The sequence below is a fragment of the Sesamum indicum genome, linkage group LG6, assembly GCF_000512975.1.
Source record: "Sesamum indicum cultivar Zhongzhi No. 13 linkage group LG6, S_indicum_v1.0, whole genome shotgun sequence".
NCBI lineage: Eukaryota > Viridiplantae > Streptophyta > Magnoliopsida > Lamiales > Pedaliaceae > Sesamum > Sesamum indicum.
The window spans coordinates 5142322-5166230 of NC_026150.1; the positions used below are offsets into that span (position 1 = coordinate 5142322).

The following is a 23909-nucleotide window of genomic DNA, read 5'->3' on the forward strand; positions in this document are numbered from 1 at the left end:
GGAAAGGAGAAGAGAGAGAGAGAGAGTAGAGTTGGTTTTTATTACAGTAATAGTAAAGAGTGTGATTATTAGTATTAATTAATTATGATTAGAAGTGGATTATTGTTGCTTCTTACATTGCATGAATGCATACAGCTAAGATTCTGTTCTGCTGCTGCTGGTGCTGGTGGACCCCCTTCATGCTGTTTCTTTCTTTCCCTCATTTCCCTTTCTTTTCTTTTCTTTTCTTTTTTTTTTTTCTCTCAATGAAATCAGCAAAAAGTAGGCTTTGACTGGTAATTTTTAACTTTGAGGTAATTACACTCAAACCCACAGGTTTTCCTGTATTTGTGAAACCACTCCTTATTTTACGAGAATTACATAACCAACCCAAGAATACAAACGGAATTGCGTCTCCACTATGTGTAATGGCCGATATCCTTGTAACTGATCTATTATCGCCAAGTCTATCTGCATATGAATCAATACAAGGATTAGGTCGTACTTTTAGTTCCATCAAATGCTTTTGTAAGATTCGAATCCACATTATGAGTATCACTACATTGAATTTTAACCACTAAATCACAATCATTAATGGTGGAGAACAGATAGATTCTTGATGAGGATCGATTAGGACTGTTTCTAGTCTAGTTCTACTGAAATTCTTCACCGTAAGCCTATAAATATGTGGGCTAAACTCATTATTCAATACATTTTATCATTAAAAGAATATTTTTTTAATTTGATAACTTTACTTAATATTTCGATGAAGGCGTTGCGTCATCAATTGTCTAGAAGATTATATGTGGTAGAATAAAGTTATTGTACAATTTGCACTAATCAAAATCAAATACAAGTACGGCGGAACATGTTGTGCAAGAAACGCCCCTGTGGGCATCTATTTAACAAATACGGATATAATTTAGTCGAATTTGAGCTAAATTTATTAAAATACTAAGATTAAAACTCGAATTTATTTTCACAAACCCTTGAACTCTTTAAATTTGAAATTTTGAACTCAAACTCAAACTTATTTTCAAAATATTCAATTCAAGTTTGGATCATTTGTGGTCAAATCTATTCATGCTTGAGTAATTTTTGTGATTTATAATTATTATATTGTGAATATTATTTGTATTTGGTAACAATATTCTCATGACATATAAAAACATAATCATATTCATTATGATAAATTGATGTGTAGCTTGTTTATGCCTGCTGAAAAACAATAAAATATATGAATTGTTAAATTATAACATTATTACGCTTGTAATAAATTATATTTCTCTTTTAAAAAAATTATATTTGCACCCACTTTGAAAATTCTGTGTTTACAACTGTATCCATTTGATTAGGTTTTGAAATAAATATATCAACTTCTACTTTACGGCTCATTCAACAATACATATAAATTACAAACAATATGACTAGTTTTTTGATTCACCAATGACTGTTTTTTACACAATAATAAAAATTTTAAAATAATATATTATTACAATCACACCTGACTTTATATATATATGTGTGTGTGTGTTACATTATCCTTTATAAATATTAAATATTATTAAGATATTTTTGTCACGAAATTATACAGAATGCTAAATGAGAGTCAAAATTGTAAGTTTATATAATTTTCTGATTGATTTCAGCATTTTCAGTCCAATTAAACTCAAACAAAAAAAGTACAGTGGCAAACACAGAATGCTCCGAAGGGGTACTAGTGTAATTTAAAACAAAAATAGATCAAAAATGGAATTTTGTATTTCCGAGGGGTTTTATTGTAATTTATCCTAAATTATATAACAATAAAAAAATCGGCGCAAAATAGGTGGACAAGTTTCCTCGAAAATCTCTCTTACAACCCAACAAAGATATCTTGCACTTATGAGCATTAAAATCGATTCAAAACTAAGATTATTATGAAGAAATGAAGTCAAAGTGTTCATTTTTAACTTCTTACTCCAAAAAAATGTGTCTGAATTTGGATTGAACTAAGGATGTCTCCTTGCTCCGATTTTAAGTTCAAATTTATTTTAGTTCAGCTGCGTTCACAAACGTTCGTAAGAACAATATTAGATAAGTTTTGATTATAATCCTTAAATATTTAGATTAGAAAGGTCGAACGGGATAGAAAACGAGAGTGCAAACAAAACAGTAAAAATTATAAGTTACGTCACTGAATTGTATATTTATATGCTTTGTCAAGCTGTACGATTCATCATGAATCGTTAATCCAGATTTTGAAAATCAAGTATATCATCAAATTTTAGTTGGGTCGGGATCGAATAAAAAAGATGCAGAACGTGAAGTACACGAATCCAGGGCCATTTAAGCCGTCGAGATTATCTTTGATGACTTATTGGTCATTTCCAAGTTCCCGATTATAGTCCACACATCACCGACGATGTCTCAATCTAATAGTTAAGGTTGATGTCCTATGAATAAGTTTGAAGTTATGGGTTCGAGTCCCACTAAACGTGTGGGTATTTATTCCACTTAATATGAATTTATTGATAATTAATGTATTATTTAATTTATCAAATTTTTTTTAGGAAATCAATATTTATTGATATATTGTGTTAATTGTATTGCTAGATATAATGGGAAGCTTTTTCATGCCATAACTTTTTTCTTGAATGATTGAGTATTTATTTAGTGTGCAGATTGTGGATGGGCACGTGACTCTATATACATCACGTGCTACAAAAATCATTTGAGTATTTTTTGAACATGTGATCAGTTCTTTTTCTTATATTTAATTTTTTATATAAATGATAACTATATAATTACATTAATATTTCATCGAGCAATATTATGATATAATTATGAGTAGAAATTAAATTGCGATTCAATTATTTAATTTATTCCGGAGTCTCAATATGATAAATTAGATCAAATTTAATTTATTATATATCAAATAAAGCAATAATTTATAGATGATCTAATTTATGTCTTTTGAAATATTATACATACATTCATCAGAAATATCGACATAATTTACACAAATTATTCTTACTTTTTAAAAAATTACACATGCATCCCTATAAAACGTTAATATTATTATATAAACCATTCCTATTTTTAGACTGGTAATGGTGAATTTTATAATTATTTAAAATATAGAGATGATTTGTGTAAATGGATTGAAAGTTAAGGATATAAATGTAATTATTGTGATATAAAATATAGATGGAGTATGTTTTATGAAATGATAATGGGAAATGGGGTGGAAATTGTGAAGTTGAGTAGTTGTTGAAAGAAAAGCACGAGAATGGGTATGGGCAGTGGAGAGTCAATAATGTGCGCCAATAAGATTAGCGACAATTGCGGCATTAGATGTTGAGCTGCCAGTTCAGCGACTTTTGTTCTTTGTTATACTTCACAATACATTGCACCTCTTGATACATTTGGAGTGTTGGAGGTCAAGTGGTAGTAAAAGTTAGGAATTATTTAAAATAAAAGTGAATTATGAAAAAAAATTGAAGTTCGATGTTTGAAAAAGTGATTTAATATTTATAAATTTATCGATGGAAAAAATATAATTTTGGTCCGCTGATATATGGGTGGTGGCAGTTTCAGTTTAAACTAACTCGAAATTTGCAATAAGGGCTGTAATTTATGAAAATCGACAGTTTCGGTCTAACAAACCCTAATTTAGCCGGAAAGTTTAAAAATCACCAATTTCTAGATGTCGCGTGCCGATCATGTGACAAATTCCGCCAAATTAATTGTCATTTTTCATAAATTACAATCCTTTTATTGCAAATTTCAAATTAACATGGACTGAAACTGCCACCACCCCTATATCAGAATATCAAAATTACATTTTTCCCATTATCAATGATTAGGTGCAGAAATTGGCAGAGAGTTGTTTATAACTTTTATTTTAAATCACTTTAATTTAAATATCTCAATAACAATAGAAAATATATATATATATATAAACATTCTTTTCTATTTATTTTTGATAATAAATTAAAAAATATTTATTTTAAGCTGTTACAAACACCGTACTACTCAGTTAATTAAGACATGTGGTAAACATGAAAAATTAGGTTTGTGATAGAAAATAAGGATGTCTGAACTCAACATGGTACAACTCTTTGAGGATATGTTAAGAGTTGGAATCTTGTGCCTTTGTTATGTTGCTAAACATATATAAACCAACTTTTAGATCTAAGATAAATGTATTTAAATAATTAATAAAAGATAATTATTCATAAAAAACGTCAACATTATTTATACAAATTATTCCTAATTTTTAAAAAATTGCACATACACCGCCCCAGATACGTCAACAACATTACACAAACTATCTTTACTTTCTGACTATCAGGAGTAGTTTCTGTAATTACACAAAAGATAAGAGTGGGTGTAAATACAATTATTTTGATAAAACATGTAATTAGTGATTATGCATCTTAACATTAAACTCCCTAACTTCACTACTGGTGAAGTTAGTGGTGTTAGCAGATGATTTCTACATTTATTAAAAAAAATGTATTATTCTTCTTGTTGAGACATAGACTTACGTATGCAGTCACCCTACATACTATACAACAGAGATTTTTAATAGTCGAAGAAAGGTGTTCTTATCGGTGGAGTTTTGAACTCTGTAACTTGTACATAGTGTATTAGAGTCACATGAAGGTGTCGGACTTTTATAAATCAAGAATAATATTGTCAGATCAGTAAGAATACTTTACTGTAGTGGGTTTGAATCCCTTTAAAAAAGAGAGTAAGATATCCGCAACTCAATCTAAAAAAATTATTTGAATTTTTAACAATAATTTGAATTATTTACTGCAACGAATATTTCTTTCGTTTCTCTTCAATCCCTTCAACCTCGATCCACTTTACAATAGGAAAAAAATTGTATTTTTCGTTCATAATTATGCTTTACACATTTTTAGTTCTATTGCGTATGGAATTATCGAAAATAGTCTCATAATTATAAGAATTCTTATTTTCAATTCTCCTACCAACTTTCATTCAAAAAATTAACCAAAAAAAAAAAATATGTGGCCGTTACCCATCAATTTTCAAATGAAACCCGGCAGAATGACTGAAAAATAGATATTTTTTACAAATTATTAAGTTATTATTATGAATCCGAGAATATGTTACGTTAAAGTTATAAGACTAAAAATTATAATTTTTTATTTATAATATAAAGCAATTATAGACAAAATTCGTGTCTATTATTGATGTAGGTACTCATGTCTTAATGCTCGATCGATCGATCGGTTTATACAACATATGGCATTTGATGTTGTAGAAAAAATCCGCAATTACTACATATATTCTTCGACTTTATTTGTTGTTTTAATATGAAAATTATATATATATATATATATATAAACTTATTTTGGGCCTATACATGTAAATATCATTGTAATTATATTGTTGTCGGGACGATTATAAATTTTCTTTTAGGATACAATAAAGTTAACATTCGAAGCTTACAAATAAAAATTTGAAACCCTTATTTTGGGGAAAGACGAGGAATTTATTGGAGTATTAGTTAATTAAAAAATGATGATTAATTATGACACACGGAATTATTTTTTTTATAAAATAATATATTTCATCTTTTTAGGCTAATTATCGTGATCGTGTAATATTTGGGACCGAGCTATATATACTAGGGTTATTATTATACACATGCATGGAAAAAGGTTTGTGCGTGTTAATGTTTATCGTTGCTCTGTGGTCGTCAATTTACTTGAAAATAGATAAATAAATATAAAACAAAACGGGCAAAAAATTAGTCCGTAAATGCAAGTTAGATAAACTTAATACATATTTTCAAAATAAATATTAGAAAGTTCCAAAAGAAAAAAAAAATCTTTTACTACAATAAGATAGTCAGAATATATTGATAGCGATCAAATCATAAATAATCCTCTTAAAGACCATTTATACCTTTTAGAAGATGTTAATATGATCAAACACGAACAAGAATCATGTTTCTTTATTTCAAATCAGAACGCCATCTATGAATGCTAATGAAATATAGCTGGTCAGCTACACCTCGTCTGTTTCTACTCAATCAGACGTAAACGTCAGAGGATTTCAGTTGAAAACCACCGCAACGAGCCTAACGTGTCTTTAATTTCAAGTTGATCAATTACCCCCAAACTGAACTTGCCACAACCGGCTTCATATTGAATCTGTAGCAAGACCTTAACACATCAACTTAGACCTCAGTCCGAATCATCAATCAAGATGGCATTCTTAACTGTGTTTTTTTGTTGTAAAATTATATGATTACGTCAATATTTAACAAACTAGTAATAAATCAATTTAATTCATACATCAAAATAATTATGAGTGATGAGACAAATACCCACACATCTAATGATGAAATCTGAAGTTATGACGTCGGACTTGCTCATAAAATCTTAATATTAATTGTTTAAGCAGTAGATTAGGACAGGGCAGGTGAGGACATGTTAATTGTTGATAAGTGGTTATCAAATATGATTTCATTAGTGACAAGTTGAAAAGAGTTGGAGAGGAAGATTTGACCATCTGCCGAATATAGCAAAAACAATAATAATAAAAAGGGTGGGTGATGTGTAGGTGGTGGCACCGACACCTTCTGTTGCACAAACAAAACAAATAGATTAATAATGTTTTGTTTTATATTATTATTATTATTTAACGCGTCGTTTATGTATGTATATAATGAATTATTTTTTTTATATTTTAAAATATATTAAAAATAATATTATAAAATATATATAAATTAATACATTATATTAAAAATAAAAAAATATAAAATTTAAAAAGTTAAATAAATCAATTATTCTATTGGTCGAAAAGCATTTTTAATTTTATAAAAAATTAATTTAATTATTTGTAAGTGTGAAAGACCTTCTCTTTTTCATACACAGTACACATAACATAGTAATAATAGTAATAATGATAATAGTATGATGATGGTTGGATTCTTTCTTGGTACAGACACACACATTTATGTGTTCCCATCATCAATTAATTATTAATAAAATAAAAATACATTTTATACCCCTAAAGTATAATGTCCTTATCAATTATTCCTTAAATTAAAAAAAGAAATTCAATTACCCTCTATTCTTATGATTTTTCTTTAAATTAAATAAAAATTAAAGAAAATACCTTTGACTATTAGTAATATGATATATTTATTATAATGCCCTCTATAATTTAATATATCAATCGATTTTGACTTCAATTTTTACGCATTTATGATGTTAATAAATTAATATTGGATTAATTATATTAATTAGACCAATGTTAGTATTTGTAAATTAAAATATATTTAATAAATTTATGTCTGTACATTACATTAGATAATTCTAATGACAAAAATATTACAAGTGATCGTCGAGCCTATTGTTTTGACACCCAAACGTCAAGTAGGTAATTTGGGAGTTAGAGGTAATTCTTTTTCTGTCTTTCCATATAGTAACTCAATTTTACCCCTTTGCTTAACCTTAGGTTCAACACGTTAGGTTTGTCAATACCCTAAAATACCAGTACGCAAAATTTTAATATGCAAAAATGCATCTTTGTTTGTTAACTGAAAATTAGTGATTTTCTAAACGTTTACTGATTATCAATACAACTATTTATATACTCGAATTTAAAATAATTATTTTATACTTAATTAATTTATAAATATTGTAGTTCAATAATTTTTTTAAATTGATTGATATATTAAAGAATAGAGGGCATTCATGTGAATATATATCATATTATTAATAGTTAAGGGTATTTTTATTAATTTTTATTTAATTTAAAGGATTGCCCAAAAATAGGCAGTTAAATGAAAATTTATTTAATTTAAGGGGATATTTGATGAGGATAACATACTTCTGGGATGCAAAATATATTTAACCCTTATTAATATATTTCTCTCTATTCTCTCAATTTTAGTATTAATTAACTATTTTTATTTTACTTAATAATTGTTATTATATGATTTATTATTTTAAAAGTATTGATTGATGTTATGGGTTGGACTCATAAGTGGGATGTATAGTAACCCCAAAAATTAATTATTTTTATTTTACTTTACACATTTCAATAAATAATTCACCATAAATTACAACGATCTTTCTTGAAATTTAACATAATTATAAATATATTTCTTTATTGTTTGAAAAATTCTCAATACTCTCCTAATTTTAATAATCGTTTAACAATTAACCCGATATATTAGTTTCTATTAAGTTTTTATTCATTTTTGAGGTAAGCAGGCCGACATACCTTTTAGAATAAAAATTATAATTTTATTTATTTTTTTTAATAGACTAAGTAGATAACCTTTTTAATAATTTGTTAGTTTCTTTCATCCATTCCATTAAATTCTTTTACAAATTTTTATTTTTTAAAAAAGATATAGTAAGAGCAAAGTTGACAATTTCATACATCCATCTAAGGATCACATAATTTCATCAAAATCAGTGGGGTATTTATAATCTTTCAAACAACAAGAAGATATTCGTAATTACGTCAAATTTTATAAAGATCATTGTAATACACAATAATTAATCAATTTAAATTTTTAGATGAGAAGATCGTTCGACATGGTATCAGAGTCAGGCCGAGCAAGTGGTCTTGACGGTACTTAGAAAAATAAATATGTATTAGTGTAAAAGATAGTAGCTTAATAATATGGTAATCACATTAATTAGTCTTGAACTATTCAGTCATTTTGTCTCTTCATCGGTACCTGCGACTGCTGTCTGTGGCCGACAAACTACACCACCAAAATATGTACGTCAACAATAATAAAACGGGTTCTGTGCGGAACACGCTTTTAGTTTAAAATAAATTACTAATATAAGTTGAATTTCCCACGACTCTACAATAAATATACAACTAAAATATTACAAAGGACGGACCAAATATCATTATTCAAGAGAGAAATAAACTATGGTATTACCGTATCTTGACCTTAGTGTGTGAATTGCTTCTATGCTTTCTTATGTTGTCATAAAAGCTTCATTAGTACAACACACTCACCAAGAACGATGGCAAATGAGTCGGGCCGAGTCGGACTGAAACAGCTCTGAACGAGGCAAGTTCGAATCTAATTTATCGAGTTGTGTTCGATGAGAGGCTTCAAAACTTGTTCTGGTTCATTAATATTTAGTAATATATTTAATCTTTTTTTTATTTAATGCATACTAATAAAATAAATTATATTTTTCACATAATAATATATCATTAAATATTTATAAATAATTTAATTTTTCAAAAACATCCGAGAGGGATTTGAAATGGATTAAGACGAGTATCGAATCTAACTATGAGGGCAGAGCGAGTTTCGAAATAAATTTTTAATTCAATTAGAATTAAATGGGGTGAGTCAGAACTCGTACTAAAACACCCCTTTCCACAATTTTTAGGATTTATACTATAAAATTATTTTTAAAATAAAAATACAATAATAGAAAAGTGGTGAAAGGGAAGGATCAAGTGAAGTTTGTTTGTGTACATACATTTTTAGTAATTCAAGAAATTTTCAGGACACATTCTTCAAAACAAAAAAAATGCTGTCCCAACCTTTATTTCTTGGTAATTATTTTCTACTACATTGTTTTAAGTATATGCCATAAATAGCACCTCTATTTTTTTTGGGGGTTGATTTATTTAAGGGATAATTATACTTTCCTCCCCTAAAATTTGAAATAATTACCGTAGATTTTCTATGATTCAAAAAATCACACCTAATACCCCTGGCATTTGTCTCAATCTAATAAATAGATCCATTTGTTAGTATAGTTCACGTAATTTACGGATATCAGTAAAAAGGTTGAATAAAAAATTTTGTTGACCCTCGATTAATTAAGTACAAACTTATTGCAGGTGAAACAAGTTATTTGCGATCAAACTACCCTTATAAGGATGAAGATACATAAGGATAGTTTGGTCTGAAAAAATTCGTTTGACCTACAATAAATCTATAATAGATTAGTCAGGAGTAAATATCAATTTTCATTCAACTTTTCTACTAATGTCAACAAAATTTCGTAAAAATTTTACTAACGGATGGATTGATTTGTTGCACAAAAATAAGCATCATGGGTACTAAATATAATTTCTCAAATCACAATAAGTCTACCTGTAATTACACCAAACTTCATAACCCAGACTGAAATCAAAATTATTAATAAATATTTCAAGTTTTAGTTTTATTTTAAATACAAAAACAAATAGTAAGTGTGACATTAGCAAAATTTGGAAGTTGAGGGGAAATGCAATAAATAGAATGTGATGATGTTGCAGTGTACATCACAGAGGGCGACCACAACATGGAAACATACTATATACAATCAAATAATATCATGTGTATTTCCTTTTCATGATGTAACACTGCAAAATATATATATATATATATTATATTATATATGAGTAAATTATACTAATTTGTTTTTAGATTTGATATAATTACGAATATCCCATCATTGTTTAAAAATTTACAAATATTCCCATTGATGTTTGCTATAATTTTTCGATGACGGTTTAGAATAGTCAACTTTGCGTTGGTTATATATATATATATATATATATTTATAAAAAAAAAGCGATCAAAGTGGATGGAACAGTTTGAAAGAATTGAAAAAAAAATTACCCACTTAGTTTATAAAAAAATTTAAAATATTTTTAAAAAGTAAGTAAAATTATAATGTATAATCCATAAGGACATTTTTGTCTGTTCTCCATAAAAAAATTAATAAAAATCTAATGGAGATTAACGAATTAAGGTAATTAACTTTAGACTAATACTATTCACCACAGTTAAATAATAAATATAAAAGTTTAAGTTTTTTATTATGGTTAATCAATAATTCCTATAATATTAGATACAACCAAAATATTTTGTCATTGTCTTTAGTTATAACTAATGTTTTAGCCTCATATATATAGAAAAGACTTATATTTTTATTTAATTAGATTAAATATAGGGACTGTTACATTTACACCCCTATCCTATGGTCTGTCTACACAAATAACCCGTCTGTCAAATAATTATATATAATACGCAAAAAAAACATCAGCATCATTTACACAAATTACCCCTGCTTTTTAAAAAATTACACATATACCTCCTCTAAAATGTCAACATCATTACACAAACTATTCATAATTTTTTGTTGTCAGTGGTTTGTGTAAACAAATCCTGAATTGGGGGTGTAAATGTATTTATTCATAAAAAAATATAATAAAAATTTAAATTATATACACACATCAACACCCCCTATTTAATGATGACATTTTGCATAAATACCCCTTTAGGGTTGTAGCTGCAATTTTCAAAAAATAAAGAAATATTTATGTAATTAAATCTAATTTTAAAGGTGTCGGTGATTCACTACTTACATATAAAACAAGAATTAATTTTGTATTGATGACTTAATTATATATTATGAATATGTAAATAACAGCACTAGCTAATTAAGTGGCCCATTGTATGGAAAAGATGTTGGGATTACATTAATGTTGCTTTCAATTCTTTTGCATATCTTCACAACTTTTTCTTTTTTACTTTTTCCATAATTTAAGATTTTGTCTCAACCCACAATGAATAAAGAAAATATTCTCACTAAGTCCTTTTCCAAAAAGTTCCTACATTTTCTCATTAGTTAATCCCACAAAAGCTTCCTCTTCCATAACAACACTGGTGACACTGAAACCTCGTAATCCATAGATTTTATTTTAAAATTATGGAAATTTAGATCACTTACATAATAATTTCTCCTATTAGTATTTATATCTGAAGAAATGTGTAACTAGAAAAGATCGAGACTTTGATTGAATTGAGTAAGATAGTTCTGTACACTCCGCCTTCAATTGAACTTAGTGTCATATCTCTCAAGCCCAACTTGCTCATTATCCTATGAAAATACTTGACCCGTTATTTTTTAGTGAAGATGTTCGCTAGCTGCAGTCTGGAAGAGACATGTGATGGCAACAAAAAACCTTCTTTGTATTTGTCCCTAACCAAATGGCAATCTATTTCCAAGTGTTTAGTCCGTTTATGGAAGATCAGATTTGCCACGATATGTATCGCTGCCTGATTATCACAAAAGAACGGTATTGGAGTAGGAACTAAAACTGGCATATCTTGAAGAAGATTATATATCCAAACTAACTCACACGCTGTGGTTGCCAAGCTTCTATATTTTGCTTCTGTCAATGATCTTGAAACCATATTCTGTTTTTTTGTTTTCTATGATATTAAAGCTTGTCCCAAGAAGTCACAATAACCTGTAAGGGATCTCCTTGTGTCCAAACAAGCTACCCAATCAGCATCCGCATATGCCTTCAAACTCTAGAGGCTTTCTTGAGAGAAAAAAACAGTCCCTTGTTTGTTGTTCCTTTAAGGTACTTGAGCATGTGTAACACAACATCCGAGTGCAACTGACAAGGAACCTACATAAACTGACTTAATTGTTGTGAAGCATGTGAGATATCAGGTCTTGAGAAGCCTAAATACAAAACTCTCCCTACTAATCTATGGTATTGCTCTGGATCTGGTAATACACTTCCAGCATCTGCAACAAACTTTATCCCTGCTGGCAGAGGTGTTGTTGCCACTTTTGAATGCTGAAGACCTGCATCTTCAACAAAATCTTTTATATATTTAGCCTGTGTGAATGATATCCCCTCCTATGATCGGGCAATCTGTAACTCTAGAAAGTATTTCATTGTTCCAAGGTCCTTGATTGTGAACTCTTTGTGCAGATACAACTTAACTTCATAAATCAATTGTTCTAAAGGCCCTGCAAGAAGTATATCATCCACATAAACTAGAAGTAACATAATACTTTTTTACGAGGAAAAAAAATACAAAATAAGATCACAAAATAAAAGAAATATAAAGGAGGGTGATCTTTATAAAATTAAAAAATATATATTTTAATTAAATTGAGTTAAAGAAAGAGTTTTTCAAAATATGGAAGGTTTTTAGTCTATTTTTAAAACATGGGGGAAGGAGTTAACCCTTTTTGAAAAATATAGGGGGCAAAATTAAATTTAGGCATTTATTTATCAAGTCAATCGTTGTTGACTAACTGCACATGATCCTTTACTGTCACGTTTAATGGCACAGGATCAATAGTATTGAATTTTTGAGATTTTGGGACTAAAAGTGTCCATATAGTAAAACAAAGGACCAACAGTAAGAACGATCCTATCCAGTGGGAACAAAAATGCAACTTTTCCATATTCCAATATATAATGTATAAAACTTATAACAACACTGTCTCAATAAACATAAACCATTTTTTTACGAATGATATATTCATGTTTAACATAATCAATCAATCAAGAGAAAATTACAATTTTGGTTCTAAGGTATAAGATGGTTTACAATAGTAGTCACATACTTTCTAAAACAACTAATGTTATCTACACTTTAGTAAAAGTTGCAAAGCTTTAGTAAGACCGTCAAAAAATTGCAATATTTGGGACTAATATTGCAACGTTTTCAAAAAATGTGGAACTAACTTTACAACATTTTTTAAAATATGAAACCAACTTTCTAATATTTTCTTAAAATGTAGACTAATATTAATTATTTCTAAAAATATAGGATTAATATTGCAACCTACCTTATGTTTTAGGATCAAAATTACAATTTTCTCATCAATCAACTAAGAAGTGGGGGGTTGTTTGACACCATCTTCATAGTAGGAGGGGGCAAAGTGAAAAATGGATATTAATGAAAAAGGATGAAAAGGGCAGAAAGAAAAAGCAAAAAGGAGCAAACAAGTTGGTGTTGGAGATGAGATGCAATTTATGACGTGGATGAAAAAAGCGAAATGACAAACTTTTCAAGATCCAAATCCTAACGGTAAAAAACATGCATAATGTTTGGTTTCAATTTTGATTTATCTTCGAGATGGGCTAAAACATGGATAATGTTTGCCTTAATTTATTTTGAAAGTTTTGATGGTGTTTTGAAATGTTTTGAAACAATGCCTCATTTATTTTTGTTAAAATAAGTCTACACTAATTATAAACCCTACAACTAAAAAATTATATATATACTCACACATATATATCAATATATATAAAAGAGACATAATTTGACAATGAACAATAGTTTTTGTCTCCTACTAAACAACATCAAACATACTATATTGTCTCGTGGGCTACACCTAAGTACTTTGAAATAATGAATTAGTTCCATCCGTAATTTGAAGGGATAATTACACCGTCCTTCACTGAAATTTACTGTAATTAGTATATTTTCTATGATTTAAAAAAGTGCATTTAGTATTATTAGCGCTTGTTTTTATTTAGTAAATAGGTAATTTAAAATTTATGAAATTTACTGATATTAGCAAAAAAAAAAAAAAATTGAACCCATATTTACTCCAAGAAATTGTTTAATTAATTAGTAGTATTTTGCCTATCAAATCTACTTCAACCTTTAATAAAAAAAAAAAAAAAAGAAAAAGAAATGCAACAAAAGTCCTATCATTGTGTGATTTTCATTATAATTAAATTATTCTTTCACAATAATTAAAAAATGAAATTATAGTAGAAGATCAATAGAGAAGAAGATATCCTGGATCAATCCAACGCTGTAGATTTTTTTTTTTCTTTCTTTGGGAAGGGGGAGAAGAAGGCGAAAAAAATCAATTTTTATAACAGATCATGTACTATTATAATGGTAATATCATAAAAAAAAATCAAATTTATTATATATATATGTAATGAATCTTTTTGCAATTCTTTTATATGGAAAGGCAGTTTTAGTCCATATCCACTCATAGGGGTAAAATTGTTCGAAAATCTGCCAGAGGACTAAAAGTAAGCAATTTCGTAAGTTACTGGACATAAACAAAAATGGACATAGTTATCGAACTAAAATTAAAATTAGGCATACTTAGCGGACTAAAATAATACTTTTTCCTTTTATTTTTAGAGAGGTTACTACAGAAACGTAATTTTGTTTAGGGAAAAAGTGTTATTTGCCTTAAATTCTATTTGACAATAAAGAAAGAAAGATAAGTATATTTATTATTTATATATGTATATATATATATTAAATTTTGCCACAATTTTAAATTAAAAAAAGTAACTTTTCCCACTTAAAATTCTTCTTAAAAGGTAATAAAACTTAGGTAAATTGAGTATAAGAACCTAAATCTTTACCATAAAAAAGTTGTGAATTCCTGATTTAAAAAAGTTTTTTGGGAATTGAAAGAAACACTTACCAATATTTGATGATCTCTTCATCTGCACTTAAAAGCAAAATTTTGGGTAAAAATCACTTGAAAAAGAGGAGACATTTAGGTATGTGAGAAACTTTTAAGATAAAGAAAGAAAAAAACTCTTCCAAAAGTGCTAATTGTGTACTAATAAAACATTTATTTTATGTAACAGGTTCTTGCAACTTTCCCAACCATGTGCTACTTTACATTCTTTTGGGAATTCATATGATATTCCCCTCCAAATATTACTATCATTTTTCACTTTTTACAGGGAAAAAACTATGTACCTTACACTGACCTTACGTGTCACTTTCATTATTCTACGTCTTAGATCAACACATTGGATCAATAGTTATTGTAATTAACATGTATCCCAAATTATATCTCATGTTTCCACAAAACTGATTTTCTTGGAACAAAAATTACAATACAATCTTAATATATCCTGCATCGTTAATTTTGCTTCTCATGTTCTGTAGATGCTATACCTAATGTGCAGTAGGTAGTTGGATGGTTGACACAGCTCACCTTTTAAAAATGACGGGTGCGTGGCGCGCGCTGCCAGTATGTGACCGACGATATTTCACACGTGTTGCTGAAATGCACCTTCGCGGGACAGGTTTGGGGGCGCTGTCAGGATTGCCATGAGCCATCATTGCCAGCGTTTCTTGGGACGTGGAAGATTGGATGTGAACTGTTGGAGAGGCATTGGAGGGCCGAGACTTTGATCTGTTCTTGCTGATTTGCTGGTTGCTTTGGTAGAGCCGCAATCAGTTGGTGTTTGAGGCTGCTCCTGCGTCTTCGACTGAGGTGGTGAGTTATGGGCGGAGGACATTGGAGATCATGGTCAAGGATTTCAGGGAGGGATCCCCTGAAGCACCGGGGAGGGAGTCTGAGTTAGGCACAAGAATTGAAGGTGCTGGAGATGGATATTTAATTAACTTTTAGAACACATAATTGCAGACTTTCAAGTGTCTATTTATTGCCTGAACCCCAAAGTCACAGGTTCAATTACAAGTTGGTATAATTCTTGGAGATTTATGTGCGTTTGAATTAACAGGAAATGTTGGAACTCATCAGCTAAATTGATATCACAACCTGTGTGATGCATGAAGTGCAAGCTTAGTAGCCAGTTTGAAAATTTGCTAATGGAAAGATTACTTTCTTTGTACCCCAATAAAAAGAAAAAATAAGGGTGTTTTTACATTGTTGTTTGTCAGAAGAATCAATATAATTACAGGTATAGGCGAAAAACCGAGTCGTGTGCACAGACAGACATATAGGGTAGATATAAAAGAGAATGTAACTACCATCAATGGCATATTGTTAGAACATCCACCTTGGAGATGTATGGCCTGCACTTTGCCGTGGCCTGTTTGGTTGCTCCAAATTGTTCCGCTTCTTCATGATCGAAGAAACTGTTGGGCTGAAGTAGTCGTTGCTCCTTTGAGAAGTTGCGCCTTGCGAATATACTTTCCTCCCTTGCGTGAAGTTCCTGTGCCGTTCCAGCATAGCCCCACGGCCAATGTGATTTCTTTGCATCGGCCCCCATCTGTTGGGGTTTACGCAGCTCTGGCTCCTTCCAACTTCATGAAACTTTCCCTCTCTTGGACTTGTATAGTTCCGACTTTCGGCAGTTTCAGCAGAATACATGGTTGTTTCTCCTTCGCTGCTGTATTCATGCGGTATCTCTGAAACATCAACTCGGGATGAACTTGATTGAACTTCGCTCTGGGCTCCATTAATAGATCCTGTTGATTCAGCATCAGGGATGAGGTCAGATGGCCTTCTTTCACAATGTTGTTCTTCTTTGGCTGGTGGTTGCAATAAGAAATCCTTGACGTAATTCTGGTCACAGCTCGGCAGCAGCTTTCCTAGTTGTTTTGGTGATAGTGCAGCTTTAGCAACTCTTGGTGGAAAATTGATATCCAAGAGCTGAATTTGAGTAATATCATTCTTCCTTACTGGCGTTGAAGTCAACATAGGGGACTCAAAAATTTCTGGGGTTGGAATCCCTGGCACATGTGTTGCACCTTGTGGATCGCCAGACGAGTTCTCGTTCTCCAAATTGTTGACAACAGCTGAACTTGGTCCGGGCTGGTCTGTTGGTCTGGATATTATGTTCGATGATGTTGGTGTTGTCCCCTCTTTCTCACCTTCAGTTGACTTAAAGACTTGACGCATTGTGAATGATGCACAAGAATGCTCACTTTTCTGGCCCGAGGACATCAACCGTATCAATGGTAATTTTGGTTTGTTCAGTTCATCGAGGTTCCCCTCCCAATGCTGATTCAGCCAATCCCGGATGATGGGAATAGGGATACCAAATTGCAGGTCCTTTTTCCATGATGATGATGAGGATGAAGAAGTTGAGGAGGATTTGGTATTTGGAGATGTTGCGAGCTTCATAGGATCACAAACCATGAAAGCAAGATTGCCATGAACGTCAAAACCAGCAGAACCTGGACTCCAGTTTACTCCATCAGTCGACATCTTAATCAGGTTGTCAGTAGCTATTACTACCTTACCTTCACCCACGGTCAACTCGTGTTTCTCTGTATATCCTAAAAGATAAACTAAACTTCCCAGCTCCAGATTTGGTTTTGAACAAGTTTTCAAGTAGTGAAGTTGCTGCACAGGTGCACTTGACTCTCCATCCATAGCATCAAGGCCCACCATTGTCAGATCAAGAACAGAGCTTGTGATAAAGAACCTGGATCAAATAGAAGATATAGAAAAGGCATAACTTGTCCCTGTATGGATGCATTTCTTCTTATGTGTATACATGTGTGTGTGTCTATATATATATGTGTGTGTGTGTTCAAGACGTTGATTCCAAGAAACCATGGAAGCTAGGCAGACATAAATCACACTGTCGAGAACTACTTACAATTTGAGAAATATCTGTAGGTTTAGTGGTTATAAAATAATATTTGGTTGTATATCCTGTCACCTATGTTCAGAACTTCAAATAAGCTTTCATCTTTATCTTAACCAACAACTCGAAAGAAACTATCATAAATCAGTGTTCGAGCAATTGTGTTAGACTTTCAACCCTCTTATTAGTTATACTTTCAGCATTTGACAACCTTTAAAGATATAGTAATTAGTTCACGAACTATGCTTACAGTTAACAATGCAAATAAAAACATTACTAGAACTGTGGTCATCAATTTTTAAGATGGGCTACTATAAGCAGAAGGACATGGAGATTAATAATTTTTACTAACTAATGATGATTAATGAAATTAAAAGAGTAATTGTACTAATACAAGATGCAAAAGTGCTGAAGAAGGAAGATTAAAAAGCTTATAGTAATTACTAATAATTATTGAGTTTAAAGGTGCTAATCACACTAAAAAGCATGTGAATGTGCTAAAGGTAAACGGGGACGAGCCATAATTTCATTTTCAGCTGTTTGTGAAATGTTGGATCAGTCCCATAGTACAATATTAATGAATAATGAGCAAGTCGATGAGAAAGCTCACTCACTAATTTGAATGTTCACGAATTAAAAGAATGTCACAGCAACAACCCCAAAAAGACACTGGAGGTAGGCAAAAACTTACAAACAAAGCAAATTATGTTTAATGAGGGAAACATCAACTGCAAATAGAATCGATATGAATGTTTCCCCCACAAGCTTCTTTTGGCATTTTAAATTGACATCCCGCCTCTTAATTCAATAGTAGAGAAAATATCATGCAGCAATAATTCATGTGTTTGGTAGCACCGACGCACTATTCTGACGTAACAAGCGAACATGCTCAGGACACCATGTCACTATAAATTGACACCATGCTCACCGACACACTATTTTTACCATAATTGTTACTGCTTTACTGCAATCATATGGCCTGATCATAAAGAAATCATAAATCACTAGAATCCAATTTGTCCCGTGTTGTGTGAATCTATTGGTTAAAATTTCACCATTACTCCTTTACTGTGCTATCATTCAGGACCTCAAGAACTATATATGTTACTTTCCGAGCTTCAAATTGCCCCTTGTTCATCGCAACACTAACAGAATTCCTCATTGCTTGGGAAGGCGTGCTAGATTTAGACAGCACAGATCACATCCTAGTTATGCTTTCGGACTTGTAACATCAGACCGTTGATTGGCATTCATATACCACACAGTTTATTCTAAAAACAAAAATAGATCAATGAGACATTTAATGAGGCAACAGTCAATCATCTAGATTCTACTGTCATACCATACATTAAATGCCATCATTAGACTCCCTAGTATAGGTGGTTGGTCAATTAAACAAGAATTAAAGGACAAAACCAACTGATATGCGATTGATCAATGACAGTAATAATTAGAACCAGTGAATTTCGATGCTGTTTCCACAAATTTCTATATCCTTTTATCTTTCAAACTAAGGAGAACGGCATCTCTAGCAAAGAATCTGCACACTAACACTGGAAATCTGATCTCTATCAGATATATAATATATCATAAACCAAATTCGACCCCATTTTCGTACCCTGTCACCTATCTACACTTTACGAAATCAACAAAGGAAAATTTCAAAAAGGAAAGAAGAAAAACGATTATTGCTACAGACGTTTATAGCACGTTCATTCATTAGCTCAATCCACTTCGGAAGAGGAAATTAATATAAAGAAAAATAAGCACTTCACATATGCTCACAGCGCAAACACCATATAGAAACTCACCTATGAGGAAAAAGGCTAGCGGAGAGGCCATTGTGGAGCCGGATCTCGGCAGCTTCAGCAGCAGCAACGGACGGGAGATTAGCGTGAGTGGTGAGAAGCAGATTCCGGTGGATCAAGAAGCCGGTGCCGCCACCATTGATTCTGGCCATTGCCGGAGCCTTCCCGGAGAAAATAGCGGCCTTGATTCTCTCCGACTTGCCGCCACCATTGCAGAAACACCACGAGTCCCCCAAAACCCCCATTTTTCCAGAACTAAAATTACCACTCTTAAAAAACAAAACCCACAACAAATCTTGGATCGAAAATGTGGAGCTGGAAACTGAAGCCCATTTCTCAGCTTTTCATCATTCCCAATCCCAACTCACTCTCTAGCTGGCTTTTAGCTAGCTAGTAATTGTAGGCATTTGAAGAAACAAATCAAATTGTAATAATATATTAGAGGAGGAGGAGGAAGAAGATTATGGAGATAGAATGGCGGAAAATAAGGGATTTGATTACACAGAGAAATATATATATATATATATAAGGAGGGTGGCGGTGAGGCTCTAGAAGTAGAAGGAGAATCTCAACTCCATTAGCGCGTGCGTTTGAGCTCCAGAATTTTGGATTTGGGTTAAAGGTAAAAAAGATGCGACGGCTGTTATTCAAACTAAGGGTAAAACACCTCACCTCAGCTGCCTCCCCTTCACAACTTGCTACGAACATTTTATATTTTTTTATAAAATTATAAATATACTTTATTGTGATTTTAATCATATAAATTTCTCGTATTTTTTTATAAAATTATAAGTACACCCTCTAAGAAATCTCTGTATAATATATCACGAGGGTATCTGTATAAAAGGATAATTGCACTCCCATTATACCTAAATTTCGTGGTTTGAGAAATTACATCTAACATCCTTAAGGTTGTTTATATCTAACAAATAAGTCCCTATGTTAGTCAAAATTCACGAATTTGCTGATATTAATAAAAAAAAATCTATATTTACCTCCAATTGACTTATTATCGATTTATTGCAAGTCAAATAATTTTTTTCATGACCAAATTACCCTCATACATCTTTGTGCATTAATGCATTGATTTTCACTGTTGTAAGGGTAGTTTAAATGAAAAAAAATATTTGACCTGCAATAAAATAGTAATGAATAAATCGATGATAAATATCAATTTTCATTCAATTTTTTTGTTACCATCAGTAAATTGAGTGAATTTTGACTAACCGGTGGACTTATTTGTTAGAAGGAAACAAACCTCATAAGTGCTAAATGTAATTTTTCAAACCACATGGGGTTTAAGTATAATTACACCATAGCTCATCGGAGGAAAGTGTAATTACCCCTTATATAAAACTTCACCATTAAATAGCTTGTAATTAGGATTTAAGATATGTAGTTGTAACGTGGTAAAAAGTATGAGATATTTATATAATTAGATCTAAATTTAAAGACTGACAACTTAATTTATCATTTTCAATAATAGTTAATTTAAAACAAATAAAAAATAGGTAAATAATTAAGACATCAAAAGTTGGGAGTGCTCAGAAATAATAGTTACAAGAAAATAATACTTTTTTCATCGGTTTATATTTTTTTTTATTCTAAATTAACGTAATAAAAATATAAGCATATGTTGTATTTCCAAACACATTTATTTAATTTAATTTAAATTATAATTAAATATTTGCAAATACCTTCATGAAATATGTTATATTAAAAAGTATTTGATAGAATTTTTGGTCAGATAACTTATAAAATTCAAAACAAAACATTAGCAAACTACCCCGATTGTAATCAAATTATTTACAAAATTATTATTATTAATATTTTATAAATTTTATAATATTATTTTATTTTTAAAAAATTAAGAATTTGTATCTAAAATAAAATTTTAATATCCTATAATTTTTAAAAATATCTTATAAAATGTACAGACGATAAAATTTTTTAAATAAATTTAACCAGACACCATTTGAATGTTGAATGTGAGATGTAGAGGGGGTAGTACAATTATTAATCATTATAATAATTTGCATATTGTAAGAATGGTGAATTTTATTATTGTACATGACCATCATAATCTAGAGAGTAGAGATTTCATTTTCATTTATAGAGCACATTAAATAAAAGTGGTTATGGTTCTCTTTTAATAGAAAGCTACAAGTAGCTTTTGCTTTTTTTGAAGTATACAAGTAGCTCTTGCTTGGCACATCATAATGGAAAAGTTGTTAATAGGCCACATGCACTATTTTATTTTTTTGATAAATTACATTTGCAGTGGTTGAGGTTACGTCTAATTATGCAAATTTTTTCTGACTTTTTGTAAAAAAGTATATTCATTGAAATTGTAGTTATAAAATTACAAGTATACAATCTATTTAATAGTAAAGATTTTCACAAATACCCCCTCAGATGGTGTGTCTACAGTTTTATAAAAAAATAGGGAGTGTTCGGGAGAAATAACATTTTTCGTCGAGTAACTTAAGGCCTCTTCATTTTTTATCTCGTAACTGTAAACACTTTTGGTCATGTCACATTCTCGGTAGATGTTTAATGAAAAATACCACGTGACAGTTAAGTGCATAGGACCAACAATGCTATTTTTTAAAAGTTATGGGATCAAATTTAATACTTTGTAACTAATGGGCTCAAAAGTGTAAAGGCCACAACGACCACATGTAGGTTCTGGCATATTGCTGGCAAAAGCGTTCGAGCCATGACACCGAACTGATGGGTTACACATGGTACAAAGTTGGTCGATTGAGAAACATTGGGTGACAGTGCGTGACAGGCTGCACGACGGGTGGACGTGCAGGCCTAGGTGTTGGTAGTCAATATTGGCATATTGTGGCATTGCGGAATTGGGTCTCGACAGCATGCAGGACTTTGTGGAGAGTTAGTAGATGCACAAGTATTTGCACGCATGAGCAAGCCGGGGTGCCTATGTGTTGAAACAGTTGGCAGGCAAGCTAGTGCCCACAGGTAGCACCCTTGTGTCACATCTCTCTACAGACTAACAGATCATGCACACGACATGCAATGTGCAGGATTCCCCTACAGGATAGCTAATGATGCGCACGGATAGTCTTACGGTAGCGCACACATGACCTGCAGGTCTTGGCGATTGCCAATAGTGGGTTGGTTATGGACAGTGTCTAGGGCAGTTTCCTAGTCGTTGGAGGATATCAACTGCAAGCATATTATACTTTAATTGTTTTAGTCAAGCTCATTTGTTTTTTGAGAAGGATGGATGAGGTCCATTATGTGCAAGTCTTTTCCTTTTAATTTGTATCATGGAATAAAATTATAAGATTGGACATTTGATAAATAGTAGTTATTATAACGTATGATCAAAATTTAAGCTTTTACATTAACTTTTTTTGCATATGATAAATAACAGTTATTATATTGTACTTAATTTTTTAAATATAAAGAGTACATATATGATATTATCTTTCTATGACCAAATTACTCTCATACGTCTTCGCATATTAATACATGTGAGGGCGTATATTTTCACCGTTATAAAGGTAATTTAGTCGACAAAAATTGTTTGACTTGCAATAAGTCATTAGTAAGTCAATCAAGGGCAAATATCAATTTTAATTTACTTTTTTTTTTGTTAATATCAGAAAATTCAGTAATTTTTTTCCAACAAAGGGACCCATTTGTTAGATAAAAACAAACTTTAAGGATACTAAATGTAAATTTTCAAACCACATAAAATTTACGTATAATTACACTAAGCTTCAGAGAGAAGAGGTAACTATCCCTATAATTTTTCTATTCTCTTTAAATCCACCCCTAATTATAACTTAATTTTTATGTAATTACAGTCAGACTAAATTCATGCTACGTTTCGTATTTTATATTGAAAATATAACAAGTGCGTATATTTCTTATTTTTAAAAAAATAGATATGCGGCAATTATTTATTATGTTTACAAAAGTATGTAGGATGTTAAACAAAATGGGTAGATCGTTGCAATCAATCAATCTAACTCGAATAGCACTGCATTT

At 30.7% G+C, this 23909-nt stretch overlaps 1 protein-coding gene across 1 annotated transcript; it reads right to left on the reverse strand.

Annotated features, from left to right (window-relative positions):
- LOC105163794 lies at nucleotides 15574-20531 on the reverse strand. Its single transcript, XM_011082262.2, has 3 exons — nucleotides 19890-20531; nucleotides 16540-17913; nucleotides 15574-16071 (listed from the first exon to the last, which is right to left on the reverse strand). The coding sequence occupies exons 1-3, from the start codon at nucleotides 20129-20131 to the stop codon at nucleotides 15834-15836; spliced, it is 1854 nt and encodes a 617-aa protein (XP_011080564.1). The 5' UTR covers nucleotides 20132-20531; the 3' UTR covers nucleotides 15574-15833.

Excerpts from the sequence above, each read along its gene's own strand:
- LOC105163794 (XM_011082262.2), bottom strand. The coding sequence starts at position 20,131 with ATGGGGGTTTTGGGGGACTCGTGGTGTTTCTGCAATGGTGGCGGCAAG. Across the intron at positions 17,914-19,889 it reads GCTAGCCTTTTTCCTCATAG|GTTCTTTATCACAAGCTCTG; the intron begins GTGAGTTTCTAT and ends TATTTGATCCAG. Across the intron at positions 16,072-16,539 it reads GCAGGCCATACATCTCCAAG|GGGATCCCTCCCTGAAATCC; the intron begins GTGGATGTTCTA and ends CCGGTGCTTCAG.